This window comes from Pseudorasbora parva, chromosome 25, assembly GCF_024679245.1.
Source record: "Pseudorasbora parva isolate DD20220531a chromosome 25, ASM2467924v1, whole genome shotgun sequence".
In the NCBI taxonomy this organism is placed as follows: domain Eukaryota; kingdom Metazoa; phylum Chordata; class Actinopteri; order Cypriniformes; family Gobionidae; genus Pseudorasbora; species Pseudorasbora parva.
Window position 1 is genome coordinate 33,075,411 of NC_090196.1, and position 16,754 is coordinate 33,092,164.

The following is a 16,754-nucleotide window of genomic DNA, read 5'->3' on the forward strand; positions in this document are numbered from 1 at the left end:
CCTCAAATGCGATCTATGTACAACAGCCGTCCCTGTTTGACCTCCGGGAATGAGGTCAATGTAAATGTATCTTAATGTAATACAAGTGGTGGAAGGGATATTTTGCGCGTATCTCTACGGCATATCATATCACGGCCAGCAGCCATATCACCCTGTAGCCCAAGACTGGTTTCCCACTGAAGCTAAGCAGGGCTGAGCCTGGTCAGTACCTGGATGGGAGACCAACTGGGAAAACCAGGAGCTGCTGGTAGAGGCGTTAGTGAGGCCAGCAGGGGTGCTCACCCTGTGGTCTGTGTGGGTCCTAACACCCCAGTATAGCGATGGGGACACTGTACTGTCAAAGAGCAGCGTCCTTCGGATGAGACGTTAAACCGAGGTCCAGACTCTCTGTGGTCGTTAAAAATCCCAGGATGTCCTTCGATAAAGAGTAGGGGTGTAACCTCGGCATCCTGGCCAAATTTGCCCACTGGCCCCTGTCCTTCATGGCCTCCTAATCATCCCCCTCTCCTGATTGGCTTCACCCCTCGGTCTCCTCTCCACCAATCAGCTGGTGTGTGTGCCAATCAGCGTTCTGGCGCAATATGGCTGCCGTCGCATCATCCAGGTGGGTGCTGCACATTGGTGGTGGTTGAGGAGATTCCCCCCTTCTATGTAAAGCGCTTTGAGTGCCTAGAAAAGAGCTATATAAATGTAACAAATTATTATTATCATGTATTTTGTAGAGAAGGCTGTTGTACATAGATTGCATTCGAGGTAAAAACAAAAATGATATAAATACTGTTCGGATTTTCGCACAAACTGATTGTTTTGTGTCTTAAGACATCAATGTGTCGTCACTAGCTGTAGGGTTTAATATGGATACGTATGTGTGTGTTTTTTTACTCTAATATAGCTCTCATACTCTAAAATGTTACCCTTGACATGCATTATACAAGCAACGGTTGGAGTTAAAAATCTTCATTTGTGTTCTCATGAAGAAACAAACACACCTAGGCCTACATTTTGGGTGTCCTGGGGGTCAGCAGATAAACATCACACTCTCATTACTTTTAAAAATAACTTTAATCAACACAGGTTAACACTGGTTTGTGCTGGGCTAAATGCGTTCATTGTGTACATGTATTTCTACCAGCTGAGAGCTCACAGTAAAATAATCAAAACAGCGGCAGGAATTTCTTTGAGAAACTGTAATGCGGGCAATATAGTGTATTTCAGTTGAACCGTTCCAGAGTTGTTGTTTTTTTGTTGCTTGTTTTGTGCGCATCAGGGTTTAGATGGTAGCATCCACGCTTATTCAAAGTAAGCGCATTAACAGCGCAATTGCACCAATGTTTATTTTAATCAAACCACATCTGGCAAGTGTGAACATGAACCTTAGGTCGCAGTCTGAAGCCTAGCCAATTCAATAATAAAATAAAAAAACTGGTCATACAGGTTTACTATCTAAACGAACATCTTAAGCCATGTTTGTCGAGCAGGGAAAGAGACAGGACAGAACTGCATTTACAGCAGATCTGAATAAACTGACTGTAAGTAAAAACGTTTTCCTACTTTTGTTGATCAGGGTAATCCATCACAGATATTTAAAGTTACGTTTGGCTACATGTACTCTTTAGGTAGTATGATGAAATTAACCAAGAGAAAACTCAAGCTGCTTTTTACACTGATTCTGGCATTTCACATCATGTCTGCACAAGCAGAAGGTAATGTACCTGCTCTTTAATCTTTCAAAGTTTTTATATAAATAGTGTACCTATAATAACTAACGGCTGTCTTCATTTGCTCACTCTGATGTCATTCCCAAACCTTTTTCCTTCTTCTGAATGTGTGTGTTGGTCTCATTTTCCAGAATAAATCCCTAAAAAGAGAAGCGACATTTCATAAGATAATGCTTGTCTCAAAGAACATGTGTTTCTTACCCCATTTCTCCTTTGCATGATAGTTTCAGCTTCTCGTGATGATGCTGATTTGAGAGTCCTGATTGTGGGAATGCGAGGCGACTCCAGATTGAGCGCTGCAGAGATTCTGTCAGGAAGGACAGACAGTGGACAGGAGGACAGAGAGATTGTAAAGACTCCAGTAATGACAGACGAGGGGCGTAGAATGATGCTGGTCACTGGACCAAACCTCTGTGAGGAGGACACAGCGAGACAGAGCTTCACAACAGCGCTGTTCCTCTCGGCTCCTGGACCTCACGCCGTTTTAATGCTCCTGAATCTGGAAGATCAAGAATCAGAGCAGTGTGATATTGTGAGCCGAGCCCAGGAGCTGCTGGGAGCAGAAGTTCTGCAGTACTGCATTGTTCTTCTGCAGCAAAATCAGCAGGAACGTCTGACAGGAGCGTCCAGAGGGATCGCTGGAGAAATGATCAACGCATGTGGAGGCAGATTTCACATGATCCGAGACTCTGAACCCAAACCTGCTCAAACAGCCGCTCTCCTAGCAGAAATACACAAGCTAGTTTGGCTCAATGCTGACGGGTTTTACTCAGTATTGACACAAGAGTTAAAAACAGAAGAGACGAGTCGAGATGTGCATGAAGAAAAGCAGCTCTTCTCATTAAAATATGACAATTCGGTCGAAATTGCACGATGGATTTTACTAATTTTACTGAATGCTGCATTAATTTTCTCTAAAGGCCGACATGAGCATTTTTATCTTGGAGAAATACTGTTTGCACTTGTTAGTTTTACCGTCACTTTAAGAAATATTCTGAATCCAAATGTGTCGGTTCCTTTTAATTTGATTGTGTCCTCAACTTTTGCAATTGCAGCGACGTACTATGACTTATCAAATTCCCGACAAGGACATCAGATCATAATGTTTTTTATCATGATCTTCGCATTTCCCAGTATAGTGTTCATATCAGGTCTAGGACTGACCCTAGGAACAGTTTCCAGCGTCAGGTCGTGGTCGGATGTGCTCATAGCGTGTCACGCGGCTCCCGGAGTCACATTCGGGGCTCATTTATGCACAGTTTATTCCATCACTCCAGACCAAATGCAGACGCGGACAACCCTAGTGTTTGCTCTCAAGCTATTCCTGTTTTGTTCAGTTGGAGTGACACTCTCAGTTGGGTTTGCGTCTGTTTTTACTCATTTTTTTCTGAAGATGGCAATAATGCTGCTAGTATTAGGATTTATGATAGTGTATTCCCATTTAAAGAGAGAAACTGTTAAGTTTTTAATTTTTTTCCTGATTTTTCCATGTTGTTGCGTATTTATCGGTTCTTTCATTTCATTTTTATGCAGTGTATCATTTCAATATATTTGTACAGCAATAGTGTAAAAAGTTTGCATAGTGACTAAATCACAAAAGACTCAAAACAAGTTAATGCTGATATTGATTTTGGTCTTTTAAAGGGGTGATGAACTTTCCCTTAAGCTTTTAATATATAAAAGGTCATGATAATATAAGAATATCCTGTAAGTTTTAGAGCTGAAAACGTCTTTGTTAGTCAAAGAAAAGCTTTTATAGACACCAGGCCCAGAAAATGAGGCTCTCAAATCAATGAGATATCAGAAGGGGGAAACTCCGCCGCTACAGATAAATGTGTACACATGCTTATGTAGCTCCGCCCACCTGCTTATGTAGCCCCGCCCACCGACTTGTGGAGCTAAACGAGCAATTAACACGCGGCAGATAGCAAGATAATTGTTTGTAAACAAGTCTCAGGTCGACATATTGAGATTAAAACACAATGCTGTGCTTCTATATTGGATCCGAATGGTGCAGCACACTTATGTGACTAAAACATGTTTTTTATATGCGATAGTATTGCATTGTTACAGATCGTATTGATTACATGGGCGTCGGAACCATTGTGTGTGGGTGGGACAAGACCCACCCACTTTTTAAGACCAATGATATTGGACCCACTCACTTTTATCGTCTCCAATTCATGTCTGCTTACATTGACTTACAATTAAAACAAACTTATTATTAAACACATGTTAAACGCTTTATTTCCCCTTTTCTAATATTTTCATTTTTTTATTGAAAATAAATACCTTTCCGATCTGATATGTGATGGGGAAAGGGAGTAGAGCGAGTGTGGCCAAAGGCGGATTCGAGTCTATGCTCGCGATATGCGTCAAAACTTAGTGCCATGCGTCTCTTACCCCTACTCTATAGCCACGGTAAATAATTCAGTGATTTCTGTCATTTTGTCTGGCCCAATCAATCGTTTAGTAAACGGCACTTTTTCTGTCTGGATCAGGTCTGGATACGGAGCATAATAAACATACAACTTGTTCATTATCATCATCTGTGAAACTGTTGATTTCTATGGCAGTTAAATGAATATAGCCTTTTTATTAGACTATTGGTATTGACTGATTTGAGGTCTTTTTTGGTATAGGAAAGGGATATGGCCTAAAACGCACCATAACGCAGGAAATCACATCTATGAAATCATTTTTTTTTCGGGGGGAGAACCCCCAGACCCCCCGCAAAAATATTTACCCACCTATCATTTTTTATATTGACCCACCCACTTTTTATTTGCTTCCGACGCCCATGATTGATTATGTGTACGTGACTTGTCTAACAGAACATACCTTAGCACGCTGTCACAGGCTGGAGAATCCTTTATTTGTTGGTTCATTGCGATTCGGGTTCAGACTCCCAGGGCTCGCAAAGCCCAACGTCCCGGGGCTGTGTGTTTTCCAGATGGGCAACCAAAACATGAGCCCGTCGGCAGGCTGGTAAATAGTGAAATAACATGAATTTCTTGATCTCCGTTGTGTTTGAAGAGCATGTGTGTGTGTGTGTGTGTGTGTGTGTGTGTGTGTGTGTGTGTGTGTGTGTGTGTGTGTGTGTGTGTGTGTGTGGTTCGCGCTTATATCCACCGATCGGGCAGGCCTGGTAATAAAAAAATAAACCAATTGCGGGTAAATAAGAGAAAAATCATTGTGTTTGTTTGATAAAGAAGTTTACGAGCCCTGTGATCGAGAGAATCATTCCGGTGCCGCTTTCAAAACAATCCCTCTCTCATGTGAATTGACAGCGGAGCTGAAGCTCATTAAATATGCAAATCTTCTCCAATCCTAGCCGTGGGCGTTTACTTCCAAGTCTCCAGTGACACGCCCATCAAAACCCAGCGTTCAGGAGAGAGCCTCAAAACCAGTGTAGAAAACAGCCTATTACTGATTAGTGATTATGTTTTTTAATGTAAAAACCACACAAACGTCAGTAGTTGAACACAGTATATATAACATTTTAAAAAAGCCAGTTCATGACACCTTTAACATTTTTTGTTACAAGCACGCCAGGCTCCACCCTCTCCCAATCACAGCGCATGCCATCTCACAAATATGATCACACACACCTGCACATCATCATCACCAGCAATCACTGCCTGCACTAAAACACCACACTCAAGCTGTGTCTCATTTCAGAAGGCTGCGTCCTCCGGAGGTCGCATTTGAAGGGTGCATACGTCATAAGGCCGTCTCATTTCAAAAAAATGAGTAGGACTCTCCAAATGCGACCTTCGGATGCGTCCTTCTTTCACAGGATTTCGGAGTGTGCTGAGGTGCAGCCTTCACGGCTGGAGATAACCCACAATTCTTTGCGTCTCCGTTAACAACCGTCATATTTTTTTGTTATATTAGCCTATATGAAAAAAACGGCACCACCGCCAGATATACATGCGAGCGTAGGTGTGGTGTTTAAACTAAGTAGTTCAAGCTTTTTTTGTTGTTTTTTTTAAAGCTCTATTACCTCAAACAGATAGTTGTGGTAAACAGGATTACAACTGTTTAGTGCTTTTTAAACGTTTAGAACAGTACATTGCTGTCAAGACAAGAAACATTTCAGTCATTTTCAAGTTATAAATAATTTTTTATTCATATAACTGGCGTGAGAGCGCAACGAGGCTAGACTTGTTGGCATAGCAACGTGATACTTCCTGCCTGTGTGTCCTATGAAGGACGTCTCGTTTAATTCTGACTGAGGACACTCCGTATACTGCATCCTACACAGGACATGTCCTCCGGAGGACGCAGCCTTCGAAATGTAACGAAATGAGCCACATCTTCAGTCACTGTCCGGTCTCCTTTGCACATATAACTGATAATGCTTACCTCAGGGACTCACCTATGATACTACCTGCCTTCCCTGCAACTCTCCGAATTACTACCTGCAAGAACCAAGCACAGTATCATCCAGCTCTCAACCAGACACTCCAGCCCAAACCTGCTTTTCACTCACCCGCCCCGCTCACTTCTGGTTTTCGATAAACTCTGTCATTCCAACTTCACCTGTTCTCCATGTCTGCCTGTTTTGTAACACATTTTAAACATTCGTATTTATGTTTCTTCAAGCATGTGCATTTTTGGTGAAACTTACATACTGTGCCTTTAATTTTTGAAAAATAAAAATACTTAATATTTACTCTTTGTTTAAATCTCATGTACTTGCTACCGAACATCTCAAACAATCTCCTGAACGTCAAAGTCACTATAACGAGGAATCACTCTTCTTAAAGCAGCACTGGGTAACTTTTGCTCTCGGGGTCCCCCTATAGTTGGGAAAAAATAATGTCCTCAACTACTGTCGTAAGCTGTCCTCCTACAACAGGCGATGCCATCGCGCATGCATTTGTTGACATGACAGCCCTGATAGCCCTGAACTAGTGATGCGCGGGTCGTCTCATAACCCGCGGACCCCGTATGTCTATTTAATGGTCGCGGGTGCGGGCGGGTTGTAAAAATATATACAGTGGTGCGGTGCGGTGCGGGCCAAATAACTTCATAAAAGCGTCCCGCGGGTCGGTCCAGCACTAACAGTTCCCCTGAACACTGCAGGAGGAGTTCACATGCAGGTGTTCTTCTGGCGGCGCGTGGGAAATGTCTTCATCCCAGGTACAGTCAGTGGCTTATGCTTCAGCATGTCATATGAATATAATTTCATGGGTTTTATTTTTTTCAAACGCCAAATAATCACAATGCTCACGTTTACAAGCCAGCGTCATTATAGTAGTCTATTGGTTACCGTTTTACAGAATCTATATGATACTTCAGTTCAATGTTTGAGTGGTCGGTAATCACCGTAACAAGCAGGACAGCATCGGCCGGGCACGCCTCCTTCAGCTCACGCCGACGAGCAAACGCTGGTCACATGTTGATCCTCGTCCTGCCTTTAATCCCATTACTTTTTCGTTTCCTCTTATTGTTTTCCTCCAACAAAACCTTTTCCTTCTTATTTGTCTGTGCTGCTTCAGACATGACTATATTATTCGACGAACAAAGTTGGGCTCGCACGTCCAAATTTAAGGAAGTGTGGGTGTTGGTGAAAGTGACGTATATTTTGTAGTTCTTTTTGTTCTCGGGTTACTACCCAAAACCCGAAGTTTACAAGTACGATTAAAAACGATACAGACCCCATCAGGCTATGGCAGACGTGTCATTCAACCTATTGTAAGTCGATTTATCATCACAAGAGTCTTGAAAATATATTATGAAGGTTGAAAAGTTACCTAGTGCTGCTTTAAAGTTTAAAGGTAGTGTGTGTAAGATTGTGGCCAAAACTGGTACTGCAATCCCTTTCAAATGACTGTAGAGCGGTGTCTCCCCCTCCTCCTGACTCGAGGTTGCCAGATTGGCTGCAGGATCAGCAGAACGTATGTAGATCTGCAGCTGTGGTAACTAGAGCAGATCTGGCAACCCCAAACACTACTGACTTTGTGATTGGTCGATAGGTGGAGGGCGGAGCTTCAGGCCAAAACACAACATGACATCATCAACATCAGTTAAGCGCTGCAACAACAACTTTATAATGACAATATCCTGCCGGACTACTGTTGGCAGTGATAGAAGTGTTTGAAATTACCATGATTTCTTAAATTACTAGTGACATATCAGCGCCATTTTATGATAAACTGAAATACATTTCTTACATATTGTTCCTTTAATGGTTTGAGTTGAAATTGTTCATGTTTCTCTTTGGAACAGCTGCCAACATCTACTAAAACATCAACAAATGAACACAGACGCTCGCTCTGGATCAAGTTAAATCTGTTAAATGACCACTTACTACTTCAGCTCTGCAGAAAACCAGTGTTTTCCTGGATATAATTCAGATCATGCTGTTGTGATTTCCCATGGATGTTCTCATCTGGAGATTTAGCTACAGATAAAAATCAAACTGAGATTATGAAACATGCACGTATTACTTTACAAATATTATTGGTTTATCAGTGTCACATCAGGACCCACTGCAACATGCGCCTACATCAACAAGAGCCTTAAGAGCTGATCAAATACTGCAGTATCCATCAAAACATTGTTTTTAAAGTGGATAAAGATTAAATGATGAATTTTACTGCAGTCAGCTTTCAATGAATAAACACAATGCAAAGTGTGAGCTAACGTTTCTCATTGTTATTGCAGTCAACCAGTCAAGTGGTTTCTAAAGGTTTGTAAATTACTGCGTTTGCTGAAACATATTCTCCTGTTTCCCTCATTCACTGGATTATCTGCAGTCGCACACATGCTGTGTCTGGGCATGTTGATACTCTCTTTCGTAGATATTTTTACATTCAATCCTTAAAGGAGAAGCAGCCACTAAATCCGAATGTCAGAAGTGTGGAGGAAAATGGTCATGGGTTGCTGAATGATGGCTGTTTTGGTGCAGGAAAAAACAAAACTTTTCAAACATTATAAGTGGCCCTCGGGAAAAATAATAAAATAAAATAAAGTATGACATGAGCCCTAACAAACTCCAGGCTGTTTGCTGTTTTTCCCCCCAAGTCAAGTCAAGTAAAAAACAACAGCACACCGACTCGCCTCATGAGACACACTGGATAAAAAGAGAAATTCAAACTGGACCCTCATATTTAGTATCTGCTCTGTACTTTCATAATTATGTTTTTATTAGCTTCTTGTTTCATGTGTAGAAATGTTTCTCTGCTGAGTGAACTAATGTCATTATCTGTGTTTTGAGTTTAGCTTTCAGGGACTTTTGAATCCGTCAGTCACCTGTGTCACCCCCACATGAAAAAAATACTATAGTTGTTACAAGTCCAGTCTGTTTTTGTTGTGTTTTGCTTCCTGGTTTCATTTGTCACATGTTCCTTTGTTTAGTTTCCCGCCACTTGTCTGTTCCCTTGGTTACCGTAATTAGTTTAGTTCCATTCAGCTGTGTTTAGTTAGTTATTATTAGTGTCACCTGTCCCCCTTGTTTAGTCAGACTTCAGTGTGTGTATTTAGTTCCCCATGTTCATTCCCTCTCTGTCTGGTCTTGAGTTATGTTACACTGAGTTAAAGGGTTAGTTTAGCCTGACAAGCCAGACCCACATCAAGATGATTGGTCTGGAAACTCACCATTGACAGCTCAATCCGAGGGGCGGATAAACGGTTGTCTTTCAAACTCCCTCTGCACGCGATAGGATAGCGCTACAACCAACCAGAGCAACGAAGGTGAAGCAGAGCTCGTTGATGATTAAACATTCGCCGTATCCGGTCGGCTAAACTCTGAACACATCTTCCCTTCTTAAGAATGACTTCAGTGCCGTTCTTTGTTCTTTTCTCAGAGAAAAGCTTAACTCCAAGTCTTCCAGAGTCGCGGTCAAAGCTGATTCGAAAGACCGCCGTTTGCCAGTTTCTGTGTTTACTAGAAGCACGCAAACGCAACTCGGCCGTCGTCATTATGGCCCCGCCCACCGACTCTATACACGATGTGATTGGCCGTCCAGATTCTGAGGAATACAGCTCAGATAGGTATTGAGAGTTCCTAGACGACACTTGCGGGCAGATTAAATTTGCTGCCGCTAGGGTGCGTCTAGATTTCTAGGCTAGGGTTAGTTCACCCCAAAATGAAATTTATGTCAGTAATGGCTCACCCTAATGTCGCTCCACACCCGTAAGACCTCCATTCATCTTCACACACAGTTTAAGATATTTTATATTTAGTCCGAGAGCGTATGCAAGTGTATGCACACTATACTGTCCATGTCCAGAAAGGGAATAAAAACATCATCACAGTAGTCCATATGAGACATCAGTGGGTTAATTAGAGTCTCTTGAAGCAGAGAAAATACATTTGGGTCCAAAAATAACAAAAACTACGACTTTATTCAGCATTGTCTTCTCTTCACCGTTTGTGTTCAATCCTCAAATAAAGATTCAAACGGTTATGAATCGGCGTATTGATTCATGATTCGGATCGCGTGTCAAACTGAAATCACGAGACATTAGCGATCCGAATTATGAACAAATCTTTATTTGAGGATTGAACACAAACCCAGAAGTGAAGACAATGCTGAATAAAGTCGTAGTTTTTGTTATTTTTGGACCCAAATGTATTTTCTCTGCTTCAAGAGACTCTAATTAACCCACTGATGTCTCATATGGACTACTGTGATGATGTTTTTATTCCCTTTCTGGACATGGACAGTATAGTGTGCATACACTTGCATACGCTCTCAGAATAAATAAAAAATATCTTAAACTGTGTGTGAAGATGAACGGAGGTCTTACGGGTGTGGAGCGACATTAGGGAGAGGAGTTAATGACAGACATTTCATTTTTTGGGTGAACTAACCCTTTAAGTCATGTTATACATATGCTGTTGGATGTTCTGAGTTTGATTTAATAAAGCCTGTCTGTTTGGAAGTCCTGGATCTCCTCATCTCTGCTGCATCACACACTGTAACAATAGTATATTATAGTACGATTTCTCTAGTAAATACTATAGTGTTTTTGAACCATACTATAGTAAAGATACTACAGTAAATTGTAGTATATTATAGTATTTATGACACTTTGTTAATTTACTGTAGTATCTTTACTATAGTATGATTCAAAAACACTATAGTATTTACTAGGTGAATTTAGTAACTATAGTATTTTTTCAAGTTTCCCGCCATTAATCTGTTGTCATGGATCATCACAACTGTTTGGCATTGGCTATTTATACATAAACAACAAAACGAAAGGAGCAGCAGCAGCCCGCCGTGTTTTATACCACAGTAACATTAATAAAACTTTAATACATGAACTCACCAATGAACATGGATTGTTTTCCATCAGCTGTGGAGGTGAAGACTCCCACGATCTCACGTCATCAAGCGTCGCCTTTGTACAAAACCTTTTGCCTTCACAAAAAACCTGTCATACTGGTTTAGTATCCAAGCGAACACGTAAATCCTTGTCAAGAACCAGTCTCCAGCAAAGTAAAAGACAGAACAGAACTACACTTAGTGTTTCTAAATAAACTGACTGTAAGTAAAAAAAAAATATTATTATCTGTCTTACCATGTTCAGTTTTGTTGATCAGGGTAATCCGTCACAGATATTTAAAGTTACGTTTGGCTACATGTACTCTTTAGGTAGTATGATGAAATTAACCAAGAGAAAACACAAGCTGCTTTTTACACTGATTCTGGCATTTCACATCATGTCTGCACAAGCTGAAGGTAATGTACCTGCTCTTTAATCTTTCAAAGTTTTTATATAAATACTGTACCTATAATAACTAACGGCTGTCTTCATTTGCTCACTCTGATGTCATTCCCAAACCTGTTTCCTTCTTCTGAATGTGTGTGTTGGTCTCATTTTCCAGAATAAATCCCTAAAAAGAGAAGCGACATTTCATAAGATAATGCTTGTCTCAAAGAACATGTGTTTCTTACCCCATTTCTCCTTTGCATGATAGTTTCAGCTTCTCGTGATGATGCTGATTTGAGAGTCCTGATTGTGGGAATGCGAGGCGACTCCAGATTGAGCGCTGCAGAGATTCTGTCAGGAAGGACAGACGGTGGACAGGAGGACAGAGAGATTGTAAAGACTCCAGTAATGACAGACGAGGGGCGTAGAATGATGCTGGTCACTGGACCAAACCTCTGTGAGGAGGACACAGCGAGACAGAGCTTCACAACAGCGCTGTTCCTCTCGGCTCCTGGACCTCACGCCGTTTTAATGCTCCTGAATCTGGAAGATCAAGAATCAGAGCAGTGTGATATTGTGAGCCGAGCCCAGGAGCTGCTGGGAGCAGAAGTTCTGCAGTACTGCATTGTTCTTCTGCAGCAAAATCAGCAGGAACGTCTGACAGGAGCGTCCAGAGGGATCGCTGGAGAAATGATCAACGCATGTGGAGGCAGATTTCACATGATCCGAGACTCTGAACCCAAACCTGCTCAAACAGCCGCTCTCCTAGCAGAAATACACAAGCTAGTTTGGCTCAATGCTGACAGGTTTTACTCAGTATTGACACAAGAGTTAAAAACAGAAGAGACGAGTCGAGATGTGCATGAAGAAAAGCAGCTCCTGTCTGTATTATATGACACTTTAGGAGGTGCAGGTGGAATCCTACGATGGATTTTCCTTGTTTCACTCACAGCTGTTGTTGTTTACACTGAAGGATATTCTGGGGCAAAATTAGCTCTACTTGTATTAATTATGGTCTGTCTAAGATATGTTCTGAGTCCAGATGTTGCTATACCGCTAAATCTGGCCTTAATAACATCATTTGCATCTACATTAGCAATAGACCACAGCGAAATCGAAGATCGTGAGTCTAGCAGAAGAAGCAGCAGTCCAAACATCATATGGGCTATTTTTATCGAAATGCTTATTCTTCTAGTAGTTTATTCCGTAGCAATGGCGTTTTTACCATTTGTTCTTGGTTCAGCTCTGGTTTTGGGAACAATTATCAGTGTCAGGACGTGGTCAGATGTGCTCATAGCGTGTCATGCAGCTCCTGGAGTCATAATCGGGGCTTATTCAGTCATTTTTCACGATGAAACGTGTAGTCGGAAATCTCCAGTCTTCACACTCTGGTCATTTCTTTGTTGTACCTTTGGGGCGACACTTTCAATGGGGTTTGTGACTGTGTTTGCTGTGCTTGGTGTGAAGATGACATTAATGCTGCTAATATTAGGATTTACAATGGCATATTGGCATTTAAAGAGTAAAAATCTACAGAATGTGATCCGTTTCGCTGTTGTTACACTGTTTTTGTCATGTGGTTGTGTGCTCATCGGTTCAGTCTTTCTTATTTTGGCTGATGGGCTGATGATGAGTTTCCTCAAAATACTTATAGGAAGATCGGTCAGTTCTTTTTTGTTTTATGTAGCATTACTGTTAATAGTAATGTTGAGAAGGCAGACTGCATCAGCTCAGGTCACAAACACTCACTAAATTATAATTGTTTCTAGCTTTGGATCAAAACATCTATTAAAACATCTAAAAACGTTGCTTTGTATTCATTAAAAATTAATATCTATACATTTTAGAAACTAATATGCTATGGTTATTTTATGTAAATAAGCTTTATAAGCATTTGAAATAACATGTTTTTTAAAAGTTTGTTGGGAACAAATATACTATAGAAATTCGCTTGCATATTGGCATTTTCTTTCAAGCAGTCCTCTATTTTGTTCTTCTTTCTGAGGTAAATGTGTTTAAATCCTTCCTATTTTTCAAAATGATCCCTTGATCTTCAGCAGTGAACGGAAATAAGCCGAATCGTGTTTGTTTGGCTGTCCACAATCCAGAGTTAATCACAAACCTGGAAGAGCAAACAAGGAATTGACAGCATGTTTATAGTATTGTGAAACGTCTGATTTTGAAGTGAATTTTAGTTTAACTTGCTTTGTGAAACAGACCTCAAGTTACAAAATGTAACTAGATTCAAAAGTTTGATGACAAACTTTAAGTTGGCTTGGAAGAGAGTTGATCAGAAAGTTTGAAAAGGTTTGAAATAGTTTAATAAGTTTAAAGTTTAAAAGAGTTTTGATAGATAGATAGATGGATGGATGGATGGATGGATGGATGGATGGATGGATGGATGGATGGATGGATGGATGGATGGATGGATGGATGGATAGATAGATAGATAGATAGATAGATAGATAGATAGATAGATAGATAGATAGATAGATAGAGTTTAAATGAGAGATAGATTAGTTTAAATGATAGAGAGAGAGAGAGAGAGAGAGAGAGAGAGAGAGAGAGAGAGAGAGAGAGAGAGAGAGAGAGAGAGAGAGAGAGAGAGAGAGAGAGAGAGAGATGAGTTAAATGATTCTCAGTAGTTTATTGAATGTCAGTTTGAGTGAGTCTGAGCTTCAGTGTTTAGATTTGAAGTTTTGTCAGTTGGTCAGTTTGAAAATCTGAACATTCCGTAATGGGAGTTTTTCCGAGCTTTGGGAGTCATTTTTAGGAAAACCGTGAGTCGGATCAGTCTGAAAAGATATAGCAACTCGAGTCAGAACAGTCTGAGAGTCTGAGCCGAGTTTGGAGTTTGAGGAGTTAAAGCTCTAGGAGGAGTTAGAGTCAGAAATTTTGAGTAAGAAAAATAATAATAAGTTTAAATAGGATTTCAATAAGTTGGCTCTTCCAAGCCAACTTAGGCCCTGTCCACACGAACACGGGTATTTTCAAAACCGCAGCTTTTTCTACGCGGTTTGGCTGTTCGTCCACACGCAAACACTGTATCCGGTTACTGAAACCGGACTTTTTTGAAAACTCCGGCCAGGGTGAAGATTTTTAGAAACTCCGGTTACAGCGTTGTCGTGTAGATGGTGAAACCGGAGATTTTCGGCTTTTTAAATTGAAGTGCGTGCCGTTCTCTCCTTTGTTTGACGTCAGATTTTCCACATCTCCTTTTGATTTACGTGAGTCGATTCTATGCGGTGGACTCCACTAACAGCGCTTATCACACGTATATAGATACATGTTCAGTTGTATTGCAGAACAAAGGCGCCAGAATGCATTAATACAAAATAGTAAAGCAAGTGTGTAAAGCTATTACAGTCCACTTCGGCCCTGCACCTGTGTATACGGTTACCTGTCACTGAGTCCAAAGCAAAGGAACTTGTAGGAAGTGTTTCACTTGAGCCCATGGCATCCCTCAGTCAGTGCAATGTGCATCGGTGCAGTGAATGGGACCCATGTGGAAATCAGGCAGCCAATCATAGCGTAGTTTTGCGTTCTCATGTGGACATAATTTTTTTTAAAACCGTGCTTGTGTGGACGCGATTGTTTTTTAAAACGGAGGGGGGAAAACTCCGGTAATAAAAATACCCGTGTACGTGTGGACTAGGCCTTAATTAAAGACAAAACCAAAGTGGCTCCTTGCATCAATTCTTATGTTTTACATGATATCTTCTGAAGGTTAGTATCTGCTCCCCTCTCAGTAGTTTATATAACAATTTAAATGTATGCTGTTAGATACACATATTCAATGTAACATACATTAGAGTAAGAATCGGTTTGTGTGTTCTCTGGGAATTAAACCCATGTTGATGGCATTAAGACCTTGATCGTTCCCCTCAATGGAAAAAAACACACCCTTAAAGTCATATTCAAACATTTGTATGATTCACCCGAATATTTTAATCTGTACCTTTCCCATCCAGCTTCTCAAGATGAAGATGGGAATTCCTCAATTGTGGGAATCTCTCGTCTCCTGGGCCTCATGCTGTTTTAATGGTCCCGAATCTGGAAGATCAAGAATCAAATATGTGAAATCTGGGGCAAAATAAGCTTATTTATGGTATATCATACATACACTTTATTGCCAAAAGTTTTGGGATGCCTTCCTTTACATGCACATGAACTTTAATGCCATCCCATTCTTAATCCGTAGGGTTTAATATGGAGTCGGCCCACCCTTTACAGCTCTAACAGCTTCAGCTCTTCTGGGAAGGCTTTCCTCAAGGTTTAGGAGTGTGTTTATGGGGATTTCTGACCGTTCTTCTAGAAGCTCATTTGTGAGGTCAGGCACTGATGTTGGACGAGAAGGCCTGGGTTGAATCCCCCCTCCACCAATCTTTACACTTGGCACAATGCAGTCAGACGAGTCCCGTTCTCCTGGCAACCGCCAAACCCAGACTCGTCCATGGGATTGTCAGACTGAAGCGTGATTGGTCGCTCAGACAACACGTCTTACTGCTCTAGAGTCCAGTGGCGGCTGCTTTACTCCACTGCATCCCACGCTTTGCATTGCTCTTGGTGATGTAAGGCTTGGATGAGCTGCTCGGCCATGAAAACCCATTCCATGAAGCTCTCTCCGCTGTTCTTGAGCTCATCTGAAGGCCACAGAAGTCTGGAGGTCTGGAGCTGTTGACTCTGCAGAAAGTTGGTGACTTCTGCGCACTGTGACCCTCAGCATGCGCTGACCCACCTCTGGGATTTAACGCTTCGTGGCCAGTTGCTTTTGTTCCCAATGGCTTCCACTTTGTTATAATCCCGCTAACAGTTGAGCGTGGAATATTTAGTAGTGAGGAAATGTCAGGAATGGCCTTATTGCACAGGTGTCAGCCTATCACGGCCCCACGCTTGAGTTCACTGAGCTCCTGAGAGCGACCCATTCTATCACTAATGTGTGTAGAAGCGTCTGCAGGCCGAGAGCTTGATTTACACACCTATGGCCATGAAGGGATTGAACACCTGAACTCAGTGATTTTAAGGGGTGTACCAATATTTCTGGGAATATAGTGTATGTTCTGAGTCCATATGTTGCTATACCGCTTATTTTTGACTTGATAACATCACTAGGAGCTGTACTTAAAAGACCCCACATAATTTAAGAACTAGAGTTTAGCATAGAGTCAAATCATCAGGGATGTCATAGGGAATATTTGATATGTTGTTAAAACAGTATTGCACATTTATTCATTTCATAATGATCTCTTGACTTTTAACAGGGAAGTGAATCTCGCTGACTCACTCCATGTTTTATGCGGCTGGCTGTGAATATCACACTTTCATGTGCACAGACTCCAGAGTTAATCATAAACTTAACCCCTG

The 16,754-nt window shown here is 41.3% G+C and overlaps 2 protein-coding genes and 1 long non-coding RNA gene across 4 annotated transcripts in view; 2 read left to right on the plus strand and 1 right to left on the minus strand.

Annotated features, from left to right (window-relative positions):
• The first annotated feature begins 1,477 nt into the window (after positions 1-1,477).
• On the plus strand, positions 1,478-3,720 carry LOC137065219 (GTPase IMAP family member 9-like). Of its 2 annotated transcripts, XM_067436810.1 has the most exons (3): positions 1,478-1,529; positions 1,617-1,703; positions 1,943-3,720. In XM_067436810.1, the coding sequence occupies exons 2-3, from the start codon at positions 1,622-1,624 to the stop codon at positions 3,286-3,288; spliced, it is 1,428 nt and encodes a 475-aa protein (XP_067292911.1). In that variant the 5' UTR covers positions 1,478-1,529; positions 1,617-1,621; the 3' UTR covers positions 3,289-3,720. The 2 variants fall into 2 exon arrangements, with proteins under 2 accessions (XP_067292911.1, XP_067292910.1); XM_067436809.1 differs by having other exon boundaries at positions 1,486-1,703.
• A 7,374-nt stretch (positions 3,721-11,094) lies between these two features.
• On the plus strand, positions 11,095-13,457 carry LOC137065283 (uncharacterized). Its single transcript, XM_067436880.1, has 2 exons — positions 11,095-11,419; positions 11,659-13,457. The coding sequence occupies exons 1-2, from the start codon at positions 11,260-11,262 to the stop codon at positions 13,140-13,142; spliced, it is 1,644 nt and encodes a 547-aa protein (XP_067292981.1). The 5' UTR covers positions 11,095-11,259; the 3' UTR covers positions 13,143-13,457.
• LOC137065286 (uncharacterized) overlaps positions 13,384-16,754 on the minus strand; it is a 31,675-nt gene continuing 28,304 nt past the window's right edge. Inside the window, exons 3-4 of the long non-coding RNA XR_010901616.1 lie at positions 15,349-15,443; positions 13,384-13,512 (exon numbers count right to left, since the gene is read on the minus strand). This is a non-coding gene — a long non-coding RNA (uncharacterized lncRNA). The remainder of the gene's footprint in view (positions 13,513-15,348; positions 15,444-16,754) is intronic.

Coding starts and splice junctions, on each gene's coding strand:
- LOC137065219 (XM_067436809.1), top strand. CDS start 1,604: ATGTACTCTTTAGGTAGTATGATGAAATTAACCAAGAGAAAACTCAAG. Junction 1,704..1,942: donor CATGTCTGCACAAGCAGAAG/GTAATGTACCTG, acceptor TTTGCATGATAG/TTTCAGCTTCTCGTGATGAT.
- LOC137065283 (XM_067436880.1), top strand. CDS start 11,260: ATGTTCAGTTTTGTTGATCAGGGTAATCCGTCACAGATATTTAAAGTT. Junction 11,420..11,658: donor CATGTCTGCACAAGCTGAAG/GTAATGTACCTG, acceptor TTTGCATGATAG/TTTCAGCTTCTCGTGATGAT.